Genomic DNA, 16961 nt, shown 5'->3' with positions numbered 1-16961 from the left:
TCGTCACTCGTCTTTTTTTAATTTTTTTTTATAAAAAAGCCATTTCCGTTTTTGTGTGCACACGCTAGAGTACGCACCAAAATAAACACGCTCATAAGCGGAGGAAGGTACCAGGAGACATTGTGCTTTTATTATTAACCAGCAAGGATGTGAAAGTGTGCAAGTTCTCTGTCCATGATTCTTGCCACAGATGGCCTGATTCTCCATAATGAGATAGAGAACAGCTCTCTTCAGAGCAGCTTACAGCCCCACCACAGCTCTTCAAATTTGTCTCACTTTGTCAAATAGGATAGACATGTACATACGCTCTTTGGTGGCAATAACGTTATGCGTCACTCCTGCATTGCCGAGAACCGTGCTGGAGTATGACTTTTCATTTCATCCATAAGATGATGCAGCATTTTCTGAGAAACCTTACACGAGTTGAGTACGTGATGCCTCGCTGGGGAACGTTATCAGATCGAGATCAGAGATTGGGTCAAACAGTTTCCCTTCTTGCTGAGTGTTGCAGATCATGAACGAGTGTGTGTTTGTCAAACAGCTCACACAGCTTAGGATCAGTGGTTTAGCTTGATTACCTCTTTTGAGGACACGCCTCGGCTCAGCAAGCAGCAGTTCATAGCCGCAGTGGGGGAAGGGCAAACACCCGAAACCCAAAACTACAGTATATATATGTATGTGTGTGTGTATATATGATACATATGATATAATATAAACAAAGGGTGGCACAAAAGTAGGGTTACCTTAACAATCCATCCATACATTTTCTATGCCACTTGTCCTCATCAGGATCACGGATGTTTTGGATATAAATCATAGAAAATAATACTGAACCTTTATGTAAAATGTAAAAAATCTGGTAACTAACTGTAACCCTACTTTTGTGGGGTTAATCACAATTAATCACAGACGGACATTTCTGTGTGCTGTCAGATGCAAATTCAAGCAAGCAGTGTGGATGATGTAGACGCTGCTTACAAAGGACTTTTCCAGCCTGGTAGACTTCAGCTACTAGCCTGACGACTAGGCTAAAGGCTACACTGTGACTCAGATTCCATTTGTCCATCAATAATCTCATATTATTGTTCATTAGTGCTGAGTACCTATACATACTTTAAAAGCTTGGATTGTGTCATCGGTGAACAATGATCGTTGAAAAAAGTTTATTATGATCTAATAATTGCAGCAGTGATGATTCAAAATCCGAGTAGAACTTTTATTGTCTAGCGAGAAAGGAGGCTATGGCGGAAGTGGAGAGAGCTGTGTTGAAAAGATGGACATATCTATTACTCAAGTACGCCGGTGGTCCCTGAAAGTCGCCCCCAACAAAAACCGGGGGGTGTCCTGGACCTGCTGCAGTGGTGAACAATTGTTGTTAATTAATAAGGCCATTTGTGTTTGAAGACGCCTCTTCTGTTTGTTTCTATCAGCAGGTTGTTTTGACTCACCCAAGACAAAAGGAGACACACGCATCTTCGTGGCCCTCTTCCCTTACGACCCTGCCACCATGTCACCCAACCCGGATGCCCCCGAGGAGGAGCTGCCTTTTCGAGAGGGACAGATCATCACAGTATGTCCCCACGCAGCTCGGGCACTGACTGGCAGCCTCTGTTTACAACTTAACCCGTCACATTTGCAATGTTCTTATAAATACGCATCCTCACACGCATTACTAATGAGCACTGTAACTTGTACACATCGCTGAGGTCACTTTTTTTGCACTTGCAAGTAGAGCAGATTTCTCTCTTCTCCGCTCAGGTTTACGGCGATAAAGACGCCGACGGCTTCTATCGAGGGGAGTCTGCTGGTCGTTTGGGCTACGTACCCTGCAACATGGTGTCTGAGATCCAGGTGGAGGATGAGGCAACCCGACAGCAACTCCTCCAGCAGGGCTTCTTGTCTACTGAGGCCTCCTTGGAGAAGATAGGTATGTAGAGCACCAGATGATGTGATATTATTAATAGTACATGTTAATGTGTTGTTATTCATACGATCACCATTGTTCATGTTGTCAAGTGGTAAGCGAAAGTAGCTGCATGCAAACAAAATTATTTTATTATTTATTATTATTTTATTTTTTACTGAATATTTAATTATTTATTTATTTATTATTATTTTATTTTTAATTATTAATAATAATTATTATTATTATTATTACAATTATTATTATTGTCTTTCTATTTTGTGTGCGTTCTAAATAGAGAAAAACCGCTAGCACCAGCTAATGATACAGGTAATGGGAGTCACCTATGGAGAGCCCCCAAAAGACAGCCCCTTCAGTGCCATTTTAGTCGCTTTTAGTCTTCAAGGCAGAAGAATATTGTGTTCGATGGCTTTATAAACATGGAACCTACCAAAAGAAATATTACATTCTCATCCTTCATCAGAAAAAAATAAGTTTGCTTCTACCTTATACTGTTCTTTAGTAATCAGCAGTAGAACAAAAAGGGAAATATCAGTTCCCGACTATAAACATACATTTGAAGCATTACTTTCACTTGGACACAAATATTTTGGAGTCCTTGCATGGGCGTGTTGGCTTGCTGGACCAAAAGTCATCATTGATACCAAAGAAATAATGTTGACCGTGTTTCTACTAAGGAAATCACCACACCATTGGTTTTTCATGCTGACACCTTGCTTCTGTTTCCTGCTCGCACACACACACACACACACACACACACACGTAGTCTCGAACCTTTTCACTTCCACTTGCTGCTCACTGGTTGTTACTGGCTTTGTCATTGTCACCTTGTTGGGTCGGCTTTGCACCACTGTCCTCCGTGGTTTGAGTTTTGGTTTCACATATTTTGGTTTTCTATTCTCAAACTCCATGAAGGCACTCGTACACATGCACAGCTTCCACGTCGCCCTGTCCCGCCACCGAAACCGAGACGATCCAAGAAAGGTGTGTCTCGCTGCAGATTGTCTCCCACCGCCCTCCTTTTGTTGTCTTCTCCGGTTTGCTTGTCTTTCTGTCCGTTTGGCTTCAGCATGCGCTTTGTCACTTCATACGCTGCATCTGAACTGTAACCACAGTACATCTCTTGCATGTCACTAAAGCTTTTTTCTTCTCTTCTCCTACAGTGGAACCTCTAAAGTCAAACTCAGCCATTTTGGATTCGACACAGAGTAAACGTTCAGAATACATCCGGAAAATGTAGATTTTGCACTGTTGGATCACAGGAGCTTGGAAGTATAGCTTCAAAATGCAAAAAGAAGAGACAAAAAATATATATATACATTGCAAACAATCATTAAAGTGAAATAGGTTGTTGGTTATAGTTTAGCAAAGTACCTTTAAAATAGAAATAAGTAGCTGCTAGCTTCCAGGAGGCTTCACAGAGGGCATCCGCTGTCTGGAACCGATTTCCTCTGGAAGAAGTGCAGCATTGTTGTGTTGAAAACGGCAGTCATTACCACACAGACAAGGGCCTTCAGTCATGAGTGATGCCCCTGCCTGCTGTTAGACGCCCCTGCACAACCTGAAGCTCCATTGTTCCATTGAAGGATGATGATGGTGTCATGCCAGTAACGTTGGAAGCCATCAGGATCGTCGAGGTTACATTTTTTTCTCATCAGAGACTCTACTTTGGACCGCCTTAAGATCCAACAGTGCAAAATATTAATTTGTACAGTTTTTCAAATTTTTGTCAGGAGTGTGTGATGACAGAAAGTCAATCCAAAGACCTCAGCTTTTTGTTGCAGGCGACAAAGCAAATGATTTGTTTTCATGTGAAATCAAGATGCTTTCTTTTGGATTGAGAATGCATCACGGGCCACTAAACAGCAGCTTGTGGGCCACAAATGATCTCTGTGCCAGACTTTGGACCACCCTGACCTAAAGGATGTGTGATACTTAGTCCAATTGCAGAAGCGGACCAGTCAATGGCACCTTTAGTTTTGTACCCGTAGGACAGTTAAAGTTAAAATGTTTCTTAATATGACAACGGAACACATCATTTCTATTTCCATTTTACCTTCCGGCAAAAAATCAATTTTAAAGCCAAAAAAACGAGGTGAATAAGGATTGTTTCCCACTGTAGAGCTTACACTGTACTCTTAATCTGAATGCTTACTGACTTCCTTTCTCCTGCGTCATCCCTGTTGCATCTCACAAAAGCTGCATTTTCTTCCTCATATTCACGTATTGGATTGTTTATCCCCTCTGATCACTGCTGAGTAATACACACTAATTCAAGTCACACTCGTTTTTCCACCTTTTGAGGTGTAATGTGTATTTATTTATTACTAATATCGCATGTGATTGGTCGAATGTTGCGTGCTGTTTTACCCCTCGCCTCGTCTTTTCCAGTGGAGTCTGCGGCACTCTGGGAGGAGAGCATAGACTCCTCCAGTCCAGGTTTGTGGTTCGCACTTTCAACCTTTAATATCGGTTTTGTTTTCTCTCTTTCCCTGCATGATCACATGGACAAGCAGTGAACTGCACCAACATAAATAATAAAATAACTATTTACAATGTAACACTATTAACTGTGTTGTGTGCACATCTGTGCATACGTGTGTTTGCATGTGCATGCAAATTAAAATGTCCTTACAATGCGTAACCTCCTGCACGCTACACTCCTCCACTTACTTCCTCTTTCCTGTCATGTGTCATTCCTCCCATCGACATGATCCCTGCCTAGCTGTTATCAAATGCACGCTGCCACCTTGTGGCCATTCTTATGGATGAAAAGTGCTCTCAAGTGTTCATGCATTTAGTGGAGAGTTGCGTCATCACTTCTTTTTGCCTCCGTTTATAGATATAGATTATAGATACGTTGTTGTGATCTGGCATTTGGGTTAACACAAACATGGAAATACGTCTTTGGTATTGAAAGAGTTCATTATGTTAACTGCTGAAAATGGCTAATACGCTAATATGGAAATAGAAAATGCTTCATCCATCCCCCCCAACTGTTCTTTCCTCAGGTTGCATGGTTGCAGGTTCTTCATTGTTGCTTGCAGTGGAGGTTTTCCTTTGCACAGACTGCATGGAGTAGAGTCGTCATAATCTGCCCGCTGACGGCCACAGCAAACATGTTATAATGACTTTCCTCCACCTTGTGTGTCTGCACAGGTCCAAGCCAGGCAGCTGCCCCGTGTGCGGGAGGGAAGCCGGTCCCGGGGTCTTGCAAGATGTTGGCTATCTTTGATTACGATCCACGAGAAAGCTCCCCCAACTCTGATATAGAGGTCCGTTGGGGCGCACACAGCAGAAAAGAGCCCCGCCCTATTGTTTTGTCGCTCATTGTGTTTTGTTGTTTTAGGCTGAGTTGACTTTCAGCGCTGGAGACGTCATCCACGTAATTGGAGACATGGATGAAGATGGCTTCTTCTATGTATGCGGTCCTTGTACTTCTATTACTTCTACTACAATCTATCTGTGGCGTGGGGTTGGAGTGGGCACGAGTGTCTTCATGACGTTATTGTCATTTTCAAATAAATGAATGGAAAGGTGCCAGTAGTTGTTCTCACATCTGATGTTGTGTGTTCTCCTAAGGGCGACCTGAATGGACAGCGAGGGTTGGTGCCCTCCAATTTCCTGCAGGCTTTTCCAGAGAAAGCCCCAGTCGAGCAGGTCCCAGCTCAGCCTGCGGCGGAACCCAAGAAAGAGTCACAGGTAGCAATTGCAGTCTCACCTGCCTTTGCACGTTACCGTGGTACCGGTCCATAAGCCGGTTCAGCGACTAAAAGGTGCCTACGTTGGCCTCCACTTAGATGGTCAACCATTTTTGTTGGCATGAAGTTTCTGGAAACATGTCGTAGTATTCTTTACTTGATCATCATCACCTAGCAGCATGAAACAAAAACAGCGGTACTGCTACTTCCACTCAGTGAAAGACAGTTTCGGTTATGTGAGCAACCACTTATGGGTCAACATAAACGGGTTCCACTGCACTGGCATGTTTCGTGTATGGTCATATGAATGTTTTTCAGGCCGACTGTCTCCTGCCGTTTTTGTTGTTGTGTCTTAACGACTCTTTCATTCTTCTTCCTGCTATATCTCGCATGGCCTTTTGCAGAAACAGAAACGAACCGTGCACTTTGAGACTTGATTGTAAGTGTTGGAGCATCTTAGTGGTCCCCGATCCGCTTCCTGTCCGTGTCCCCATCCCTCCCTCCACCGTCCTTGCATTGAATCCCAAATCCAAATGTGCTTTTGGTTCCGAGAGCCCTTGAATACGTTTGTGTCAATGTGGTAGCAGCTGTGCTTCAGCAGATACAGCATGGAAATCTTTCCGTTTCTGCAATGTCATTTGTTTCCTCCTGAAGGGAAGCTCCTCCCCAGAACCGCAGGAGGCGGAGCCCTCAGCACTCCAAGACGCTCTGAGCCCACAAACGGAACCCCCTGTCCCCGATCAACCCACGCACGTCGACCCACAACCCCCGTCCGCAGCTGCCCCCGCAAGCGCCACATCAGGCCTGGGCAAGGATCCAAGCCCGGTTCCAGTGCAGGCCTTTGCTCCCACCCCCGACCTCGCGGCAAAGCAGCTGCACACAGACTGCTCTACACCGGGCAAAAAGAAGAAAGGCTTCTTCTCCAAAGGCAAGAAACTCTTCAAAAGATTCGGATCCAGCAAGAAAGACTGAAAGGCAGGACGTCTGACTTGACACTCATTGCATCAAAGCACTTTCCTTACCGTAATACTACACGTAGTAGTTCGTTAGTAGTTAGTAGTTAGTTAGCTAGGAGCACTGCTACATTAGCAGGGAACGGCAATGCCACTGGCCTTGCTAATATGCTCTAATAATTCCTCCTGATTGGAAGCCAGGCTTTAATGCAGCGTCCTTCCGCTTTCTCTCATCTCCGGGGAGATCCACCGCTTGGTAGTCGTCGCACCGGCCAGGACTGGTGGCAGCGTGGAAAGCTTGTATGGCTACACTACAATGGCTACACAGTTGTACTCTAGCAAGGCCGCTCCGAGCTTGAGTGAATTAGGTTCGTTTTTAAGGACGTTCTGACTGTTTATGCCATGGGGTGTCCAAACTTTTTCCACCAAGGAGTGAAAAAATGAAAGGATGCCATAATTACTAATATAAGGCATTCACCCGTCTAATTGTTGTAGGTTTGAATGATCTCACAACAGCACAATAATCCTAATGACTAAAACATAAGCTACTGTTGAGGCCGTAACCCACGCCAAGCTAAAACTCTGCTCTGAAACCCCCAACGTCACTTCCTGTCCACCCGTCACTCAGCTCCCCAAAGTGGAACACATGAACTTCAACACACTTTAGCATGAGTCTTGGTTTCTGTTATGTCTACTATATTGCGTAATACCCGCGTAAAGGTGACTATAGGGGTGTTATTTCTTGTCTGGTGGGCTCTAACAGTGTTTAGAACAAGGGTCTCAAACTCAATTTACCTGGGGGCCACTGGAGCTAGGGTCTGGGCAAGGCTGGGCCGCATCAGGTTTTCAAAAAAAAACAAAAATGCATTTATTAAAAACAGAAAAATATACAAACTTTTTCAGTGCTTTGGTTCCGAAATTCTACGATAAAAGCTCTGATAAAACTTTCCACTGTTCTCAAATATCTTAATTTTTATTTTTCTGCACAAAATAAGATGAAAAATAAATAAACAAATCAAGAATAAAGAAAATCAATCAATCAGTAATAAATAAATAAATATAATAATAATAATAAAACGGCAAATAATAAAAACTTAAGAAACCACATATAGTTGGTGGGTAGACAAATTATTTTTTTCAGATTAAAATGAACAAAGCATTATTAGAGCCCTGTAGACATGACAAAACACGACTATAGTCACATTTATACTCTTTTTTTATTTACAACATATTGCGCAATTGCAGGGTCTTGAGACACATGCTGACTTGCAAACTAGAGAGCTAGCGACCTAAACGGTAGCCTTCAAGTAATTTCCTTTAAACTTAAATAGCCAAAAACTTACCACTTCCACACGGATAGGGAGGATAACTATTAACAGTTATTTAACCTTTAACATGAACATTAATCAAACGTAATAATTTTTTCTGGGTACATGACACCATACAGCATCCATATTAAACTTGCGCAGGCCGCACTAACATTAAACTTTCATATCAAGGCGGGGGCCTCAAACTAGTGTCCTGCGGGCCACATTTGGCCCGCAGGTCGTGTGTTTGAGACCCCTGATTTAGCAGAAGCGGTAAGGAAGACGAAAGTCTCACTGACCTTTGAGCCGCTTGCCTTGCAAACCACATTTGGCCCGCGGGCCGCGTGTTTGAGACCCCTGGTTTAGAAGCTTGTAAACCGGTTTTCTATGCTCTAACTTCTAACTTAACTACGTTGCAGTGTTGGAAAGCCTTGGTGGAGAAAGTTTGGACACCCAAGCATGAAATTCTATTGCTCCCGCTGAGTGCAGCCAAGCTGTCGGCAACAGTGATGATACACAAGAGCAGTGTGTGTGTGTGTGTGTGTGTGTGTGTGTGTATACGGCCCAAAGCAAATTAACACAGGAACTTGCTGGTGTAACCGATGCATCCAATATGTTTGCGCTCATGAGAATTAAGTAGCGTTCCATACAAAAAAGTGACTTTAAATCGTAACATTTAGCATTTGTACAGTTAACTAGCGCTAGCAGCACAAAGAGTGCATCACTGCATCACACACACTGCTCACAAACGGACTCGTATCCATTCACGTATTGGGGCAATATGAGTAACATGCATGTTTTTTTTTTGGACAATAGCAACATAACATAGTTGATACATATAAATAATACTTGAATGCATTTTTTTCAGTCGTCATCCACTGAAGCAACACCGCTTGTTGTGTAAAGCAAGTTCTGTTGGTGTTGGTAACGACTCGGGCTGTTTTAGTCGAAGCAGAGTCCTCACATTTGGTGAAAAAAAGTGCAGAAAATTGCCAAACTCTTATCGGTGCTTTTACTGTGAAGGCAGGAGAATCCAGTCTGGGTGACTTTTTAGCTTATCGAGCGTGCACGATGATGCCAAGACGACAAAGAAAGGTACAGATATGACGTGTGGATGCTTCAGGGAATCAGGAAAAGAGGGCAAACACTTTTTTTTTTTTTTTTTTTTTGGAGGGTTGCTGAAGTGCGCGGCAAATCTTTGTGCTGTTGTTGTGTTTACGGCCTTGACTGCACCAGTTAGTAGCGCTCTGCTTAGCAACCCACATACGCGTAGAGTAGATTTAGCCTTACAGGAAGACGTTGTGTAGTCTTAATTTTGTTGTTTACAGGATGTTTATTGATTGCATGTTGCCGTCTTCTGCCTTATTTATTATGTATTTGTTTTTATTTACGTCTACAATGTCAATTGTAGATTGAGATGCAGTGAGGTAGGAGTTATGTATATAATGGACACCCCGTACATTTTTATATTATATATATATATATATATATATATATATATATATATATTTAAGAAAAAAGTTTTTCTTACCTTTTTGGAAGCTGGTGTGTAAATGTTCCTATTTTCGCCCATGCAGTGTTGACGGGGGTATCTTGAAGGTGTGAGCTTGTGATGCTTGCTTTTTACATTAAATAAAGGATGTATATTTTCACATAAAACACAAACGTGTGGGGGGGGGGAAAAATGATCTTTATTTCATACTCATGATATAACGATGACTAAGTCGAGGAAAAGAGTCGTTCGGCAGGCTTTGCTCGCTGCCACACGGCGCCAATGTGAACCGGCGAAATGGCGACACACTGGGTGCCGTGTGGCCGGGCCAGACAAAAGCCGCTTCCTCTTTTTTTTTTTTTTTTTTTTTTTTTTCTTCCAACTTCCTGGGAGAGGCCGCCATGTTCCTGAAGCCGACAGTACACTCATCCATAAAGTAGGAAACACTACACTGTGGCAACAAGTTTTTAGTAGTGCTTTCTACTTTATGGATGACTGCACTGTTTGTCCAATGGTCGTCTTTGGTCCACGTTACGCAATCACGCTTCCTCGTCCGTTTGCAAACTCAACACTTCAAACATAATCACTTGTTTGCTTCATCTAAATGCATCTTTTTTGTTTTCCAAGTGAAAAAAAAGGGTTCGCCGCTGCTGCCCGTGTCCCCTGCCTGAAGGAAGCGCTATCTGGAGGAAGCCATTTTGTCCGGCATGAGTAAGCTTTTCTGTCACACTCACAAGGTATGTCACAAAACAGAGGTTAAACCACATTAAACATATGACATGTGACCGTTTCGCCAGCAAGAAGTCCAACTTTTCAGTACAACTTCCTTTCACCGCCGCACCATCCAGTCTGTCAAATCGCTTTCAGAGATCTTCGCACCCGTCGTCACTAAAATTCTAACATCAGTCGAAAAGCTCCCTGGTCATACTTTACCTCGGTGGTTTCTTCAGCCAGCTCCGCAGGTCGCCGTCGTCGTCGCTCGGGTTGGACAAAGTGAGCGAAGAAGAAGTCTGCGTCTCCTTTTGAAGCCTCTTCCACCACGTGACGTAACCACAGGAAGAGGTCTAACAGTCGCAGCCGCGCTCCTTCTTCTGCTCTTCCGTCTTTACTGTCTTACCTTCTGCACACGCGTAGAGCGCTTGTGATATCACCCCCGCCACCCCCCACTACCCCCACCCAGACCACCACACACACGTGCGCATTGAGACATTTGGGGCGAGAGTTTTAAGGCCGGTAGCTAATTTATTCATCACCTCCACCAAGCACCATATTGTGATTTAAACCATAAATATTATTATCCATATTTAGATTCCTTGACATGAAAACATACCATTAGCAAATGGATTACCAGTGGTATCGATATTAGTTCTGTAGTTATTCACAGAAATGACATTTTCTGTAATGGCGGTTTTATTCCGTCTCTAGCTCCACGACATGAATTTGGTCTCCAAAAATGTAGACAATAATATTGCTTAGCATCAATTTGTGGGACAATAATCCTGTGGGACTGCCCATCCCGAAACCATAGCTCATCTCTGGGACACTTTTTTTTTTTTAGCACTTTTGCTAAAAAAAAATAAATGCAGCAACGATAGGAACAAGCCCCTGGCGTTGTAGTGATCAGTGGCGTCATTAGGCCTATTTTAGGGGGGTCTACAGTCCCCCTAAAATGTTCTTAAGCCCCCCTAAATAATTTGATATTTTTTATTGATTTTTTTTACAAAAAAAATATCGGACAAATTTAATATAATAGGGCAAAAGCAGGCTAAAATAAGCAAGCCAATAAGCAGCCTAATACTAGCCTACTACTAGTATATAATAATCAGAAGAAGAAGAATGATGATAGTAATAATAATAGGCTATTGAATAATATAATAATGATTATTATATCATTGAGCTTGAGCAGCGGTTTTGCAGTATAGATTGTGTGTACTTGTGTAAATTTAATGGTGGCCTAAAACAATTGAGTATCTCTACTAAATCTGTCCAAAAGTGGGAAAGTTATATCCCGGTTCTTGTTCCTTATTTGTTTTTTGGGGATTTTTTTTGAATGTCTACTACATTCATTCATATCCTGTACATCTCCAGGGGGCGAAACCTAGTGACGCTAAGATTTCGATGTGTTGAAATTCAATGTTTTTTTTTCCATGACAGTAGCATTACTGACTCCTGAACGCCTTTTGATTGTATTGTTGTTCATGTTGCAATACTTAGGTAAAATATATGTAAAATTTGCATCAATATGCATTTTTTTGGATAAATAGGCCTGCGTGTATTCTTAATATATTCTAAAACCGTGAAAGTAAAGCCACTAAATTTGAGGCGTGCACACACACACACAACCGTACGTGTCTTTATTACTTTGTGTGGACCATATCACTAATGGTGTGTGTGTGGTGTGGTGGGGGCATTCTTTGAACCGTTAGTCCCGACCTGGAGCTCATGTAGGTTAGCAGCTGAGAGGCAAAGTGAGCGTGGGATTGGGGAACCAGTGACACCTATTTCACGCAAACGGGGGTTTGGCTCCAGCTGTGCCGGTAAGGAAGGCCTTCCTGAGCCCAAACGGCTTCTAGCGATATCTACCTTATCTTGGCCGGCAGCTATCTCAGCTTTACCCCCCCCCCCCATGCACACTCACCCCCATGGGTTGCCGAGCAGCTGCTCAACGCTCACTGAAGATGTCATTTGGAAAAGGAAGTGAAATCCTCATGACCATCGGCCTGGGGTTGTTTCTGTAGCTACCAAAGAGAGGAAGTTGGCGTGAAACGTGAACGTGTGTCAATGCTGTCCACCCCCCCACTTTATCAGTGGCATCCCCTTCCTCTCGCCTCCTTTGTCGCCCACGACGACACAGCCTTTTCAGTCGAAGTCGTTGGGCCTGCTCGCCAAAGAGCTGACATGTCCAAATAAGGGCAAAAGCGACAAGTTTGCAAGCCATGTGTGCGTGAAAACCCAACGCCGCACGCTCGGCTGCGCCTCTAGCAGAGCCGCGTCTGCCTTCCTGTTTGACGAGGCCTGCGGTCGGCTCGAAGTCTTGCAGCACGGCGCTCAAGAGTTCTCGGTTTTGTTTTTGCTCAGACGCTCTCTGGAGATGACTTCGCCCACACGGGCACGGGTGACCTTTGGGGTGACATTCTGTCGCCGAAATGCACAACGAGGCGACACCAACAGCTCGTCTTCTGGAAGCATTTTAGAATTAGACAAATTTACAAAAAATGCGATGCTCAACCTGCTAGGTCGTATTTTAAAATAGCTAATATGTTTTGTTCTTACATGCTAACGTTTACAATCTTTGTTGAAGTTAAGTTGCAGGGCAGTATTTGGTCTTTAGGATAGTGCCTTACTACAGTACTACAGTACTACAGTAATTCCTCTTTTATAGATATAGACTTTCTTTATTGTCATTGCACATTAACACAGCAGTGAAATTGCCAACAAAATGTTGTTGCCTGGCTCCCGTGTAATATTTTTTGTAATTATTTTATTATTTATTTATTTATTATTTATTATTATATATATTTTTTTCTTTTATTATCAACTCCCAACGTGAAGTAGGATTCTTTATTTAGATATGTTCATAGTTCATAGAAAACCTGTTTTACAAGCTTCTAAATGTTTTTTTTTTACATTAGAGACATCTACACATGAAATAACACCCCTATAATCATATTTTTTTCTGCTATTACCCAATAGAGTAGACATAAGAGATAAAATTAGACTTGTGCTCTTGTGGGTTGCTGTAAATGTTTTCCGGTGACAATTCAGAGCCGGTTGTTTAATTAGTTTTATGGAAGCTAATTTAATCAAATTGGACCTTTTTTTGCAGCCCTTGGTGGTAAAAGTTTTCACCCATGCTTTACGTGGGTGGGTGGGGGCTTGTACTCACCTTTCCTCCCATGCTCATGACCCCAAGTCATCAAGTTACAGTGAAATGAACACCATGGTCTTCAATACTTAGCAAAAACGGTTATATAATCTAGGCTCACATTCCCTTGACGGCATAAATAACATAGAAAGCCTCCATCCTATAGTTTGTGTAGGCTTCTGCCAAGAAGAATATCAACAAGGCCGCATTACGATTCCCCCTGGTGGCAATATCTAGTACTGCACACTGGTTAAATCACTCACAAAACGACGCCATTCAGAAAACCGGTTGCATAAAAGTTAGAGGTTGGTAGTCTAATAATTTAAGTACTGTATAGTAGTGTGCAATGTGAATTTTGCTTAATAAGACACAAAGCTACGTAACCAATTCTAAAACACAAGACCTTTATTTGTCATGGAACAAAGACAACTTCTGAAGGGAAGTTCCTGAAGATTAACACGAACGTGAAAATGAAAGAAAATATGTTTTTTTTTCCACTATTTACAAAAGTAGAGTTGCCGAAGAGACATCCAGGCCAAGGTGTCCTCGTCGCTTATGTCTTCACTGCCGTATCTCTGGACTTGTAAATCACTCTTCTACTCTTCAGCTCTCTCACCACACCTACAAGAAAACAAAACAAGGTGAGACTGGGGGACATGGAATGCCATCAAACGCCACACATTGACATCAATGTTTACCTGGGGGTAGTCTGCCAGTAACGGACACCGCATAGACGCCTGGCTTGAAGTTTCCTGCAGGGCAGCGTATAAAAGATGTAATTAATCAATCGTGAGTACTGGATTGGCCTAGAAAGATGCCGTGTAGAAATCTTACCTATTCTCTGCCATTTTGCTACCCAGCTGTCCTCCGGGCTCATCATGGCTACCACGCTGTGGTAATAAATAAAAACAATAATGGTAAACAATAATGGGACAACTGTACTGGATGACCACTTCGACCACTTCGGTTTTTAAAGTATTTTTTACCCATCAAATGAAGAACTGGTGCATTCATAAACCATCTCTCGGTTCCCCTTCATCTGAAGGTACACCTCACAGTTGTCACAGCCGTCATACTCGAACTGGTCGATCGTCTGTGGAAGAAAAGACAACGTAGATTAACTTATCGCAAGCAAACAGCTCAAAATACAAAACGTGTGATAAATGCGGATAATAAGCATGTGTTAACGATTGCTTCCGTGTATTGATGGCAAGAGAACGAAGCCATGGTCAACCAGAAACAATGCGCTACAAAACGGCTACGTGTTAGCAGAAAAGCTAGCAAACGTTTTTCCCTTCTTAAATCGATTTACCTTCACTAAGGAGCAAAGCAAACATGCTCGGAGATGGCGGAGGTCTTTAGGGACTGTTTCCAAAGCCATTACGGTACACTTGTGGGGAAAATGTATACAGAAAAGACGATCCAGCCAGACAAACTATTTAGCTTGTTTCGACCCCAGGATTATTACGTCATTGCCAGCAACCAGGAGAGAAAGGACCCAAACGTCCTCATTTAGGTATCGTGTTAGGTGCCTGTTCACAAAGCCTTTAACACTTAAAACAGCCGCATAACCTAATATATATATTAATTTTCTGTGTAACGTAAAATGTAATTAAATGAGATATAAATTCCAGTGTATTTTTAATTCATTGTTGGGACTCGTCGTCGTCCATACAGGGTAACGCCTGTCCTAGCCGAGTGAATTTAACTAATTTCTCGTTAGAAGTTATAAAAAGCTGATACCCATGACCTTTTTTCATTTTATCAGTTATTATCGGTATCTATATCAACAGTCTGCATATCAATTCAGTCCTCATTGTACACGACTATACTGCACAAGAAGCTAAATGGCTATTTCTACAAGATAGGTAGCTCACTCTTAGGAAAACACTGCCCTCTAGCGTTTTGGTAGAGACTTGCAAGGCAAGAGCACAGCACTTTAATGTTTTTTTTTAGTTTTTGCTTTTCTTTACTTATTTTCCACTATTGACAAATCATTAAAATCCTTGAGGGGATTAAAAATTGTATTTAGTTAGTTTCAGGTCGAAAATAAATTTGCAATGTGATGTCCAACTGCGTAGTTTGAACACTTGAGGGGGCCATGCTCCTGTTTAGCTTCTTTCACCCACTCTGGTGTCACAATCCGCCTTGAGCGTTGGCTCGTTGCCTTCAGGTTAACTCGGAAAACAGCAAGGCGAGTCACGCTCACCGTTTACAAACGCGAACTCAAAAACTTGCTTTATCTCTTTCAAACAAGCGCTTATCCCACGTCTCGGTCCAAACTTGCTGTGGAAGTCACGGCTAATTCATAGTCACGGCGTCCTCGCTGTGATTTTATGGACAAATCTCTGTCAAAGCCGTGAAGGCAGCAGGCCAAGTGAAGCAGGTAGCGGCTGTAAATGAGATCCCGCGGGGTGGAGGGGAGCGACACACGGACCCGGAGGTGGATACGTGGGACTGTACACGCCGTCTCTCGGGTCGACTAACTTCACATGAGGATCACATGGAGTTCGAACCACTCTCTGGCGCCCGGTTGATGAATTTCACCCACTCGTTGTTCCACCCCTCGGAGCACCGTATCCAGTTTCGCGGTAGCGCCTAGCCGAGCCACGGAAAAAGTGGCTTCAATGGGAACCTCGGCAGCGACGACGGACTATTGGGAATAACTCGAGTGTGCTTTTCCGTCCACGGAGGTGTTGTTCTTCTTCGACTTTGCGTGAAAGAGGCGGTGCGGTGATTCAGTCGTGGAAGAAATATTTGTAGCAACGTTGGAGTTGTAAACATGTTACTTAACCTTTTGGCTGCTCTCTGATGTACCCACGCGCTGCGTGTCGTTGCGGCGGCAACCTGTAACGTTGCCTTTGAAGTTCGGCGTGTCTCTTCCGTGTGTGTGTGTGGAAGTGTGTGTGTGTCCGTCCAGAAAAATGTGGCGCCCTCGGGACTTGCTATTTTGTAACTCTGTTTGTCAACTTCCGCGCACGGCGTGTGGAAGTGGGTGCCGCGAGTGTAATTGGCGTTACGGGCGTTAGTGGCCATCGTCGTGGGTGATTAGTTTGACACGGCAGCCTTACCGGAGGACATGCGGGGACTTTTTGTCATGACTTTGAGTAAAAGCGCTTGCGATTGGAATACACGCGTGGATCATCCAGCGGAGACGTGGGACTCTGAATTGGAAAGTGTAACGCCGTAGAAGAAGACGCCAAGCGGGGAGATTTTTATTTTTATTTTTTTTTATTTTTTTTTTCTTTGAAAGCACATTTGTACAAGTGTTTTGCTTTTTAACGTCCCCACTTGCGGTGCTTTCGCCAGCCTTTGAAGACCCACCATGCGCGGCCGGGCTCCGCCGCTTCAGCCGAAGCCATGACCGTCCCCCCGCGGCGCCTGGCCGGCTTCTGGCCGTTGCTGCTCTTGGCGGCCCTGCAGGTGGTGCTGGGCCAGCCGGGCCTGGAGCCCGAGCGGCCGGCCTTCCGAGCGCTCATCACGGTGACGCTGCTGAGGCACGACCCGACGGGCGCTCCCATCGTTCTGGAGGGAATGTTCGTGGGGGCCAGTGCCGGTTACGCGGAGGGGAAGCTCATGCAGGTAAGACCCCCCGAAAACGATCTTTTTGAACGGTACGGCACAGGTTTGATTCCAGGTTTGCAGGTCTGTGTCTGCACACTCATTGGCCACAACATTAGGTACACCTGCACCAGATAATACAAGGCTGTTGCACAGAA

At 43.6% G+C, this 16961-nt stretch overlaps 3 protein-coding genes across 15 annotated transcripts in view; 2 read left to right on the top strand and 1 right to left on the bottom strand.

Moving 5' to 3' along the window:
- LOC131138653 (peripheral-type benzodiazepine receptor-associated protein 1) overlaps nt 1–13858 on the top strand; it is a 44141-nt gene extending 30283 nt beyond the window's left edge. For 9 of the 12 annotated variants that reach the window (XM_058087757.1, XM_058087754.1, XM_058087758.1 and 6 more), the window contains 8 exons: nt 1431–1570; nt 1759–1927; nt 2840–2908; nt 4316–4363; nt 5084–5199; nt 5274–5345; nt 5507–5626; nt 6280–13858. In XM_058087757.1, the coding sequence (XP_057943740.1) occupies nt 1431–1570; nt 1759–1927; nt 2840–2908; nt 4316–4363; nt 5084–5199; nt 5274–5345; nt 5507–5626; nt 6280–6597 (1052 nt within the window). In that variant the 3' untranslated portion in view covers nt 6598–13858. Of the gene's footprint in view, nt 1–1430; nt 1571–1758; nt 1928–2839; nt 2909–4315; nt 4364–5083; nt 5200–5273; nt 5346–5506; nt 5627–6029; nt 6065–6279 lie in introns of all 12 variants that reach the window. The other 3 variants (XM_058087762.1, XM_058087756.1, XM_058087761.1) reach the window with 3 other exon arrangements.
- On the bottom strand, nt 13625–15081 carry supt4h1 (SPT4 homolog, DSIF elongation factor subunit). The gene is made up of 5 exons (XM_058087789.1): nt 14555–15081; nt 14229–14335; nt 14077–14132; nt 13941–13994; nt 13625–13863 (listed from the first exon to the last, which is right to left on the bottom strand). Exons 1-5 carry the CDS (start codon nt 14621–14623, stop codon nt 13796–13798), a joined length of 354 nt encoding a protein of 117 aa, XP_057943772.1. The 5' UTR covers nt 14624–15081; the 3' UTR covers nt 13625–13795.
- Nucleotides 14512–16961, top strand: part of LOC131138655 (E3 ubiquitin-protein ligase RNF43) — a 95280-nt gene continuing 92830 nt past the window's right edge. Inside the window, exon 1 of one of the 2 annotated variants that reach the window (XM_058087771.1) lies at nt 14512–16824. In XM_058087771.1, the coding sequence (XP_057943754.1) occupies nt 16603–16824 (222 nt within the window). In that variant the 5' untranslated portion in view covers nt 14512–16602. The remainder of the gene's footprint in view (nt 16825–16961) is intronic. The other variant, XM_058087770.1, reaches the window with a different exon arrangement.

Source organism: Doryrhamphus excisus, chromosome 11, assembly GCF_030265055.1.
Source record: "Doryrhamphus excisus isolate RoL2022-K1 chromosome 11, RoL_Dexc_1.0, whole genome shotgun sequence".
In the NCBI taxonomy this organism is placed as follows: Eukaryota; Metazoa; Chordata; class Actinopteri; order Syngnathiformes; family Syngnathidae; genus Doryrhamphus; species Doryrhamphus excisus.
Note: the sequence above shows the minus strand (reverse complement) of the source record. Positions and strands in the feature narration are given on the sequence as shown.

What these genes read in the sequence shown, in the direction of transcription:
- supt4h1 (XM_058087789.1), bottom strand. Translation starts at nt 14,623, where the DNA reads ATGGCTTTGGAAACAGTCCCTAAAGACCTCCGCCATCTCCGAGCATGT. An exon ending in ACCAGTTCTTCATTTGATGG is followed by an intron (nt 14,133 to 14,228) that starts GTAAAAAATACT and finishes TTATTACCACAG; the next exon opens with CGTGGTAGCCATGATGAGCC. An exon ending in AGCAAAATGGCAGAGAATAG is followed by an intron (nt 13,995 to 14,076) that starts GTAAGATTTCTA and finishes GCTGCCCTGCAG; the next exon opens with GAAACTTCAAGCCAGGCGTC.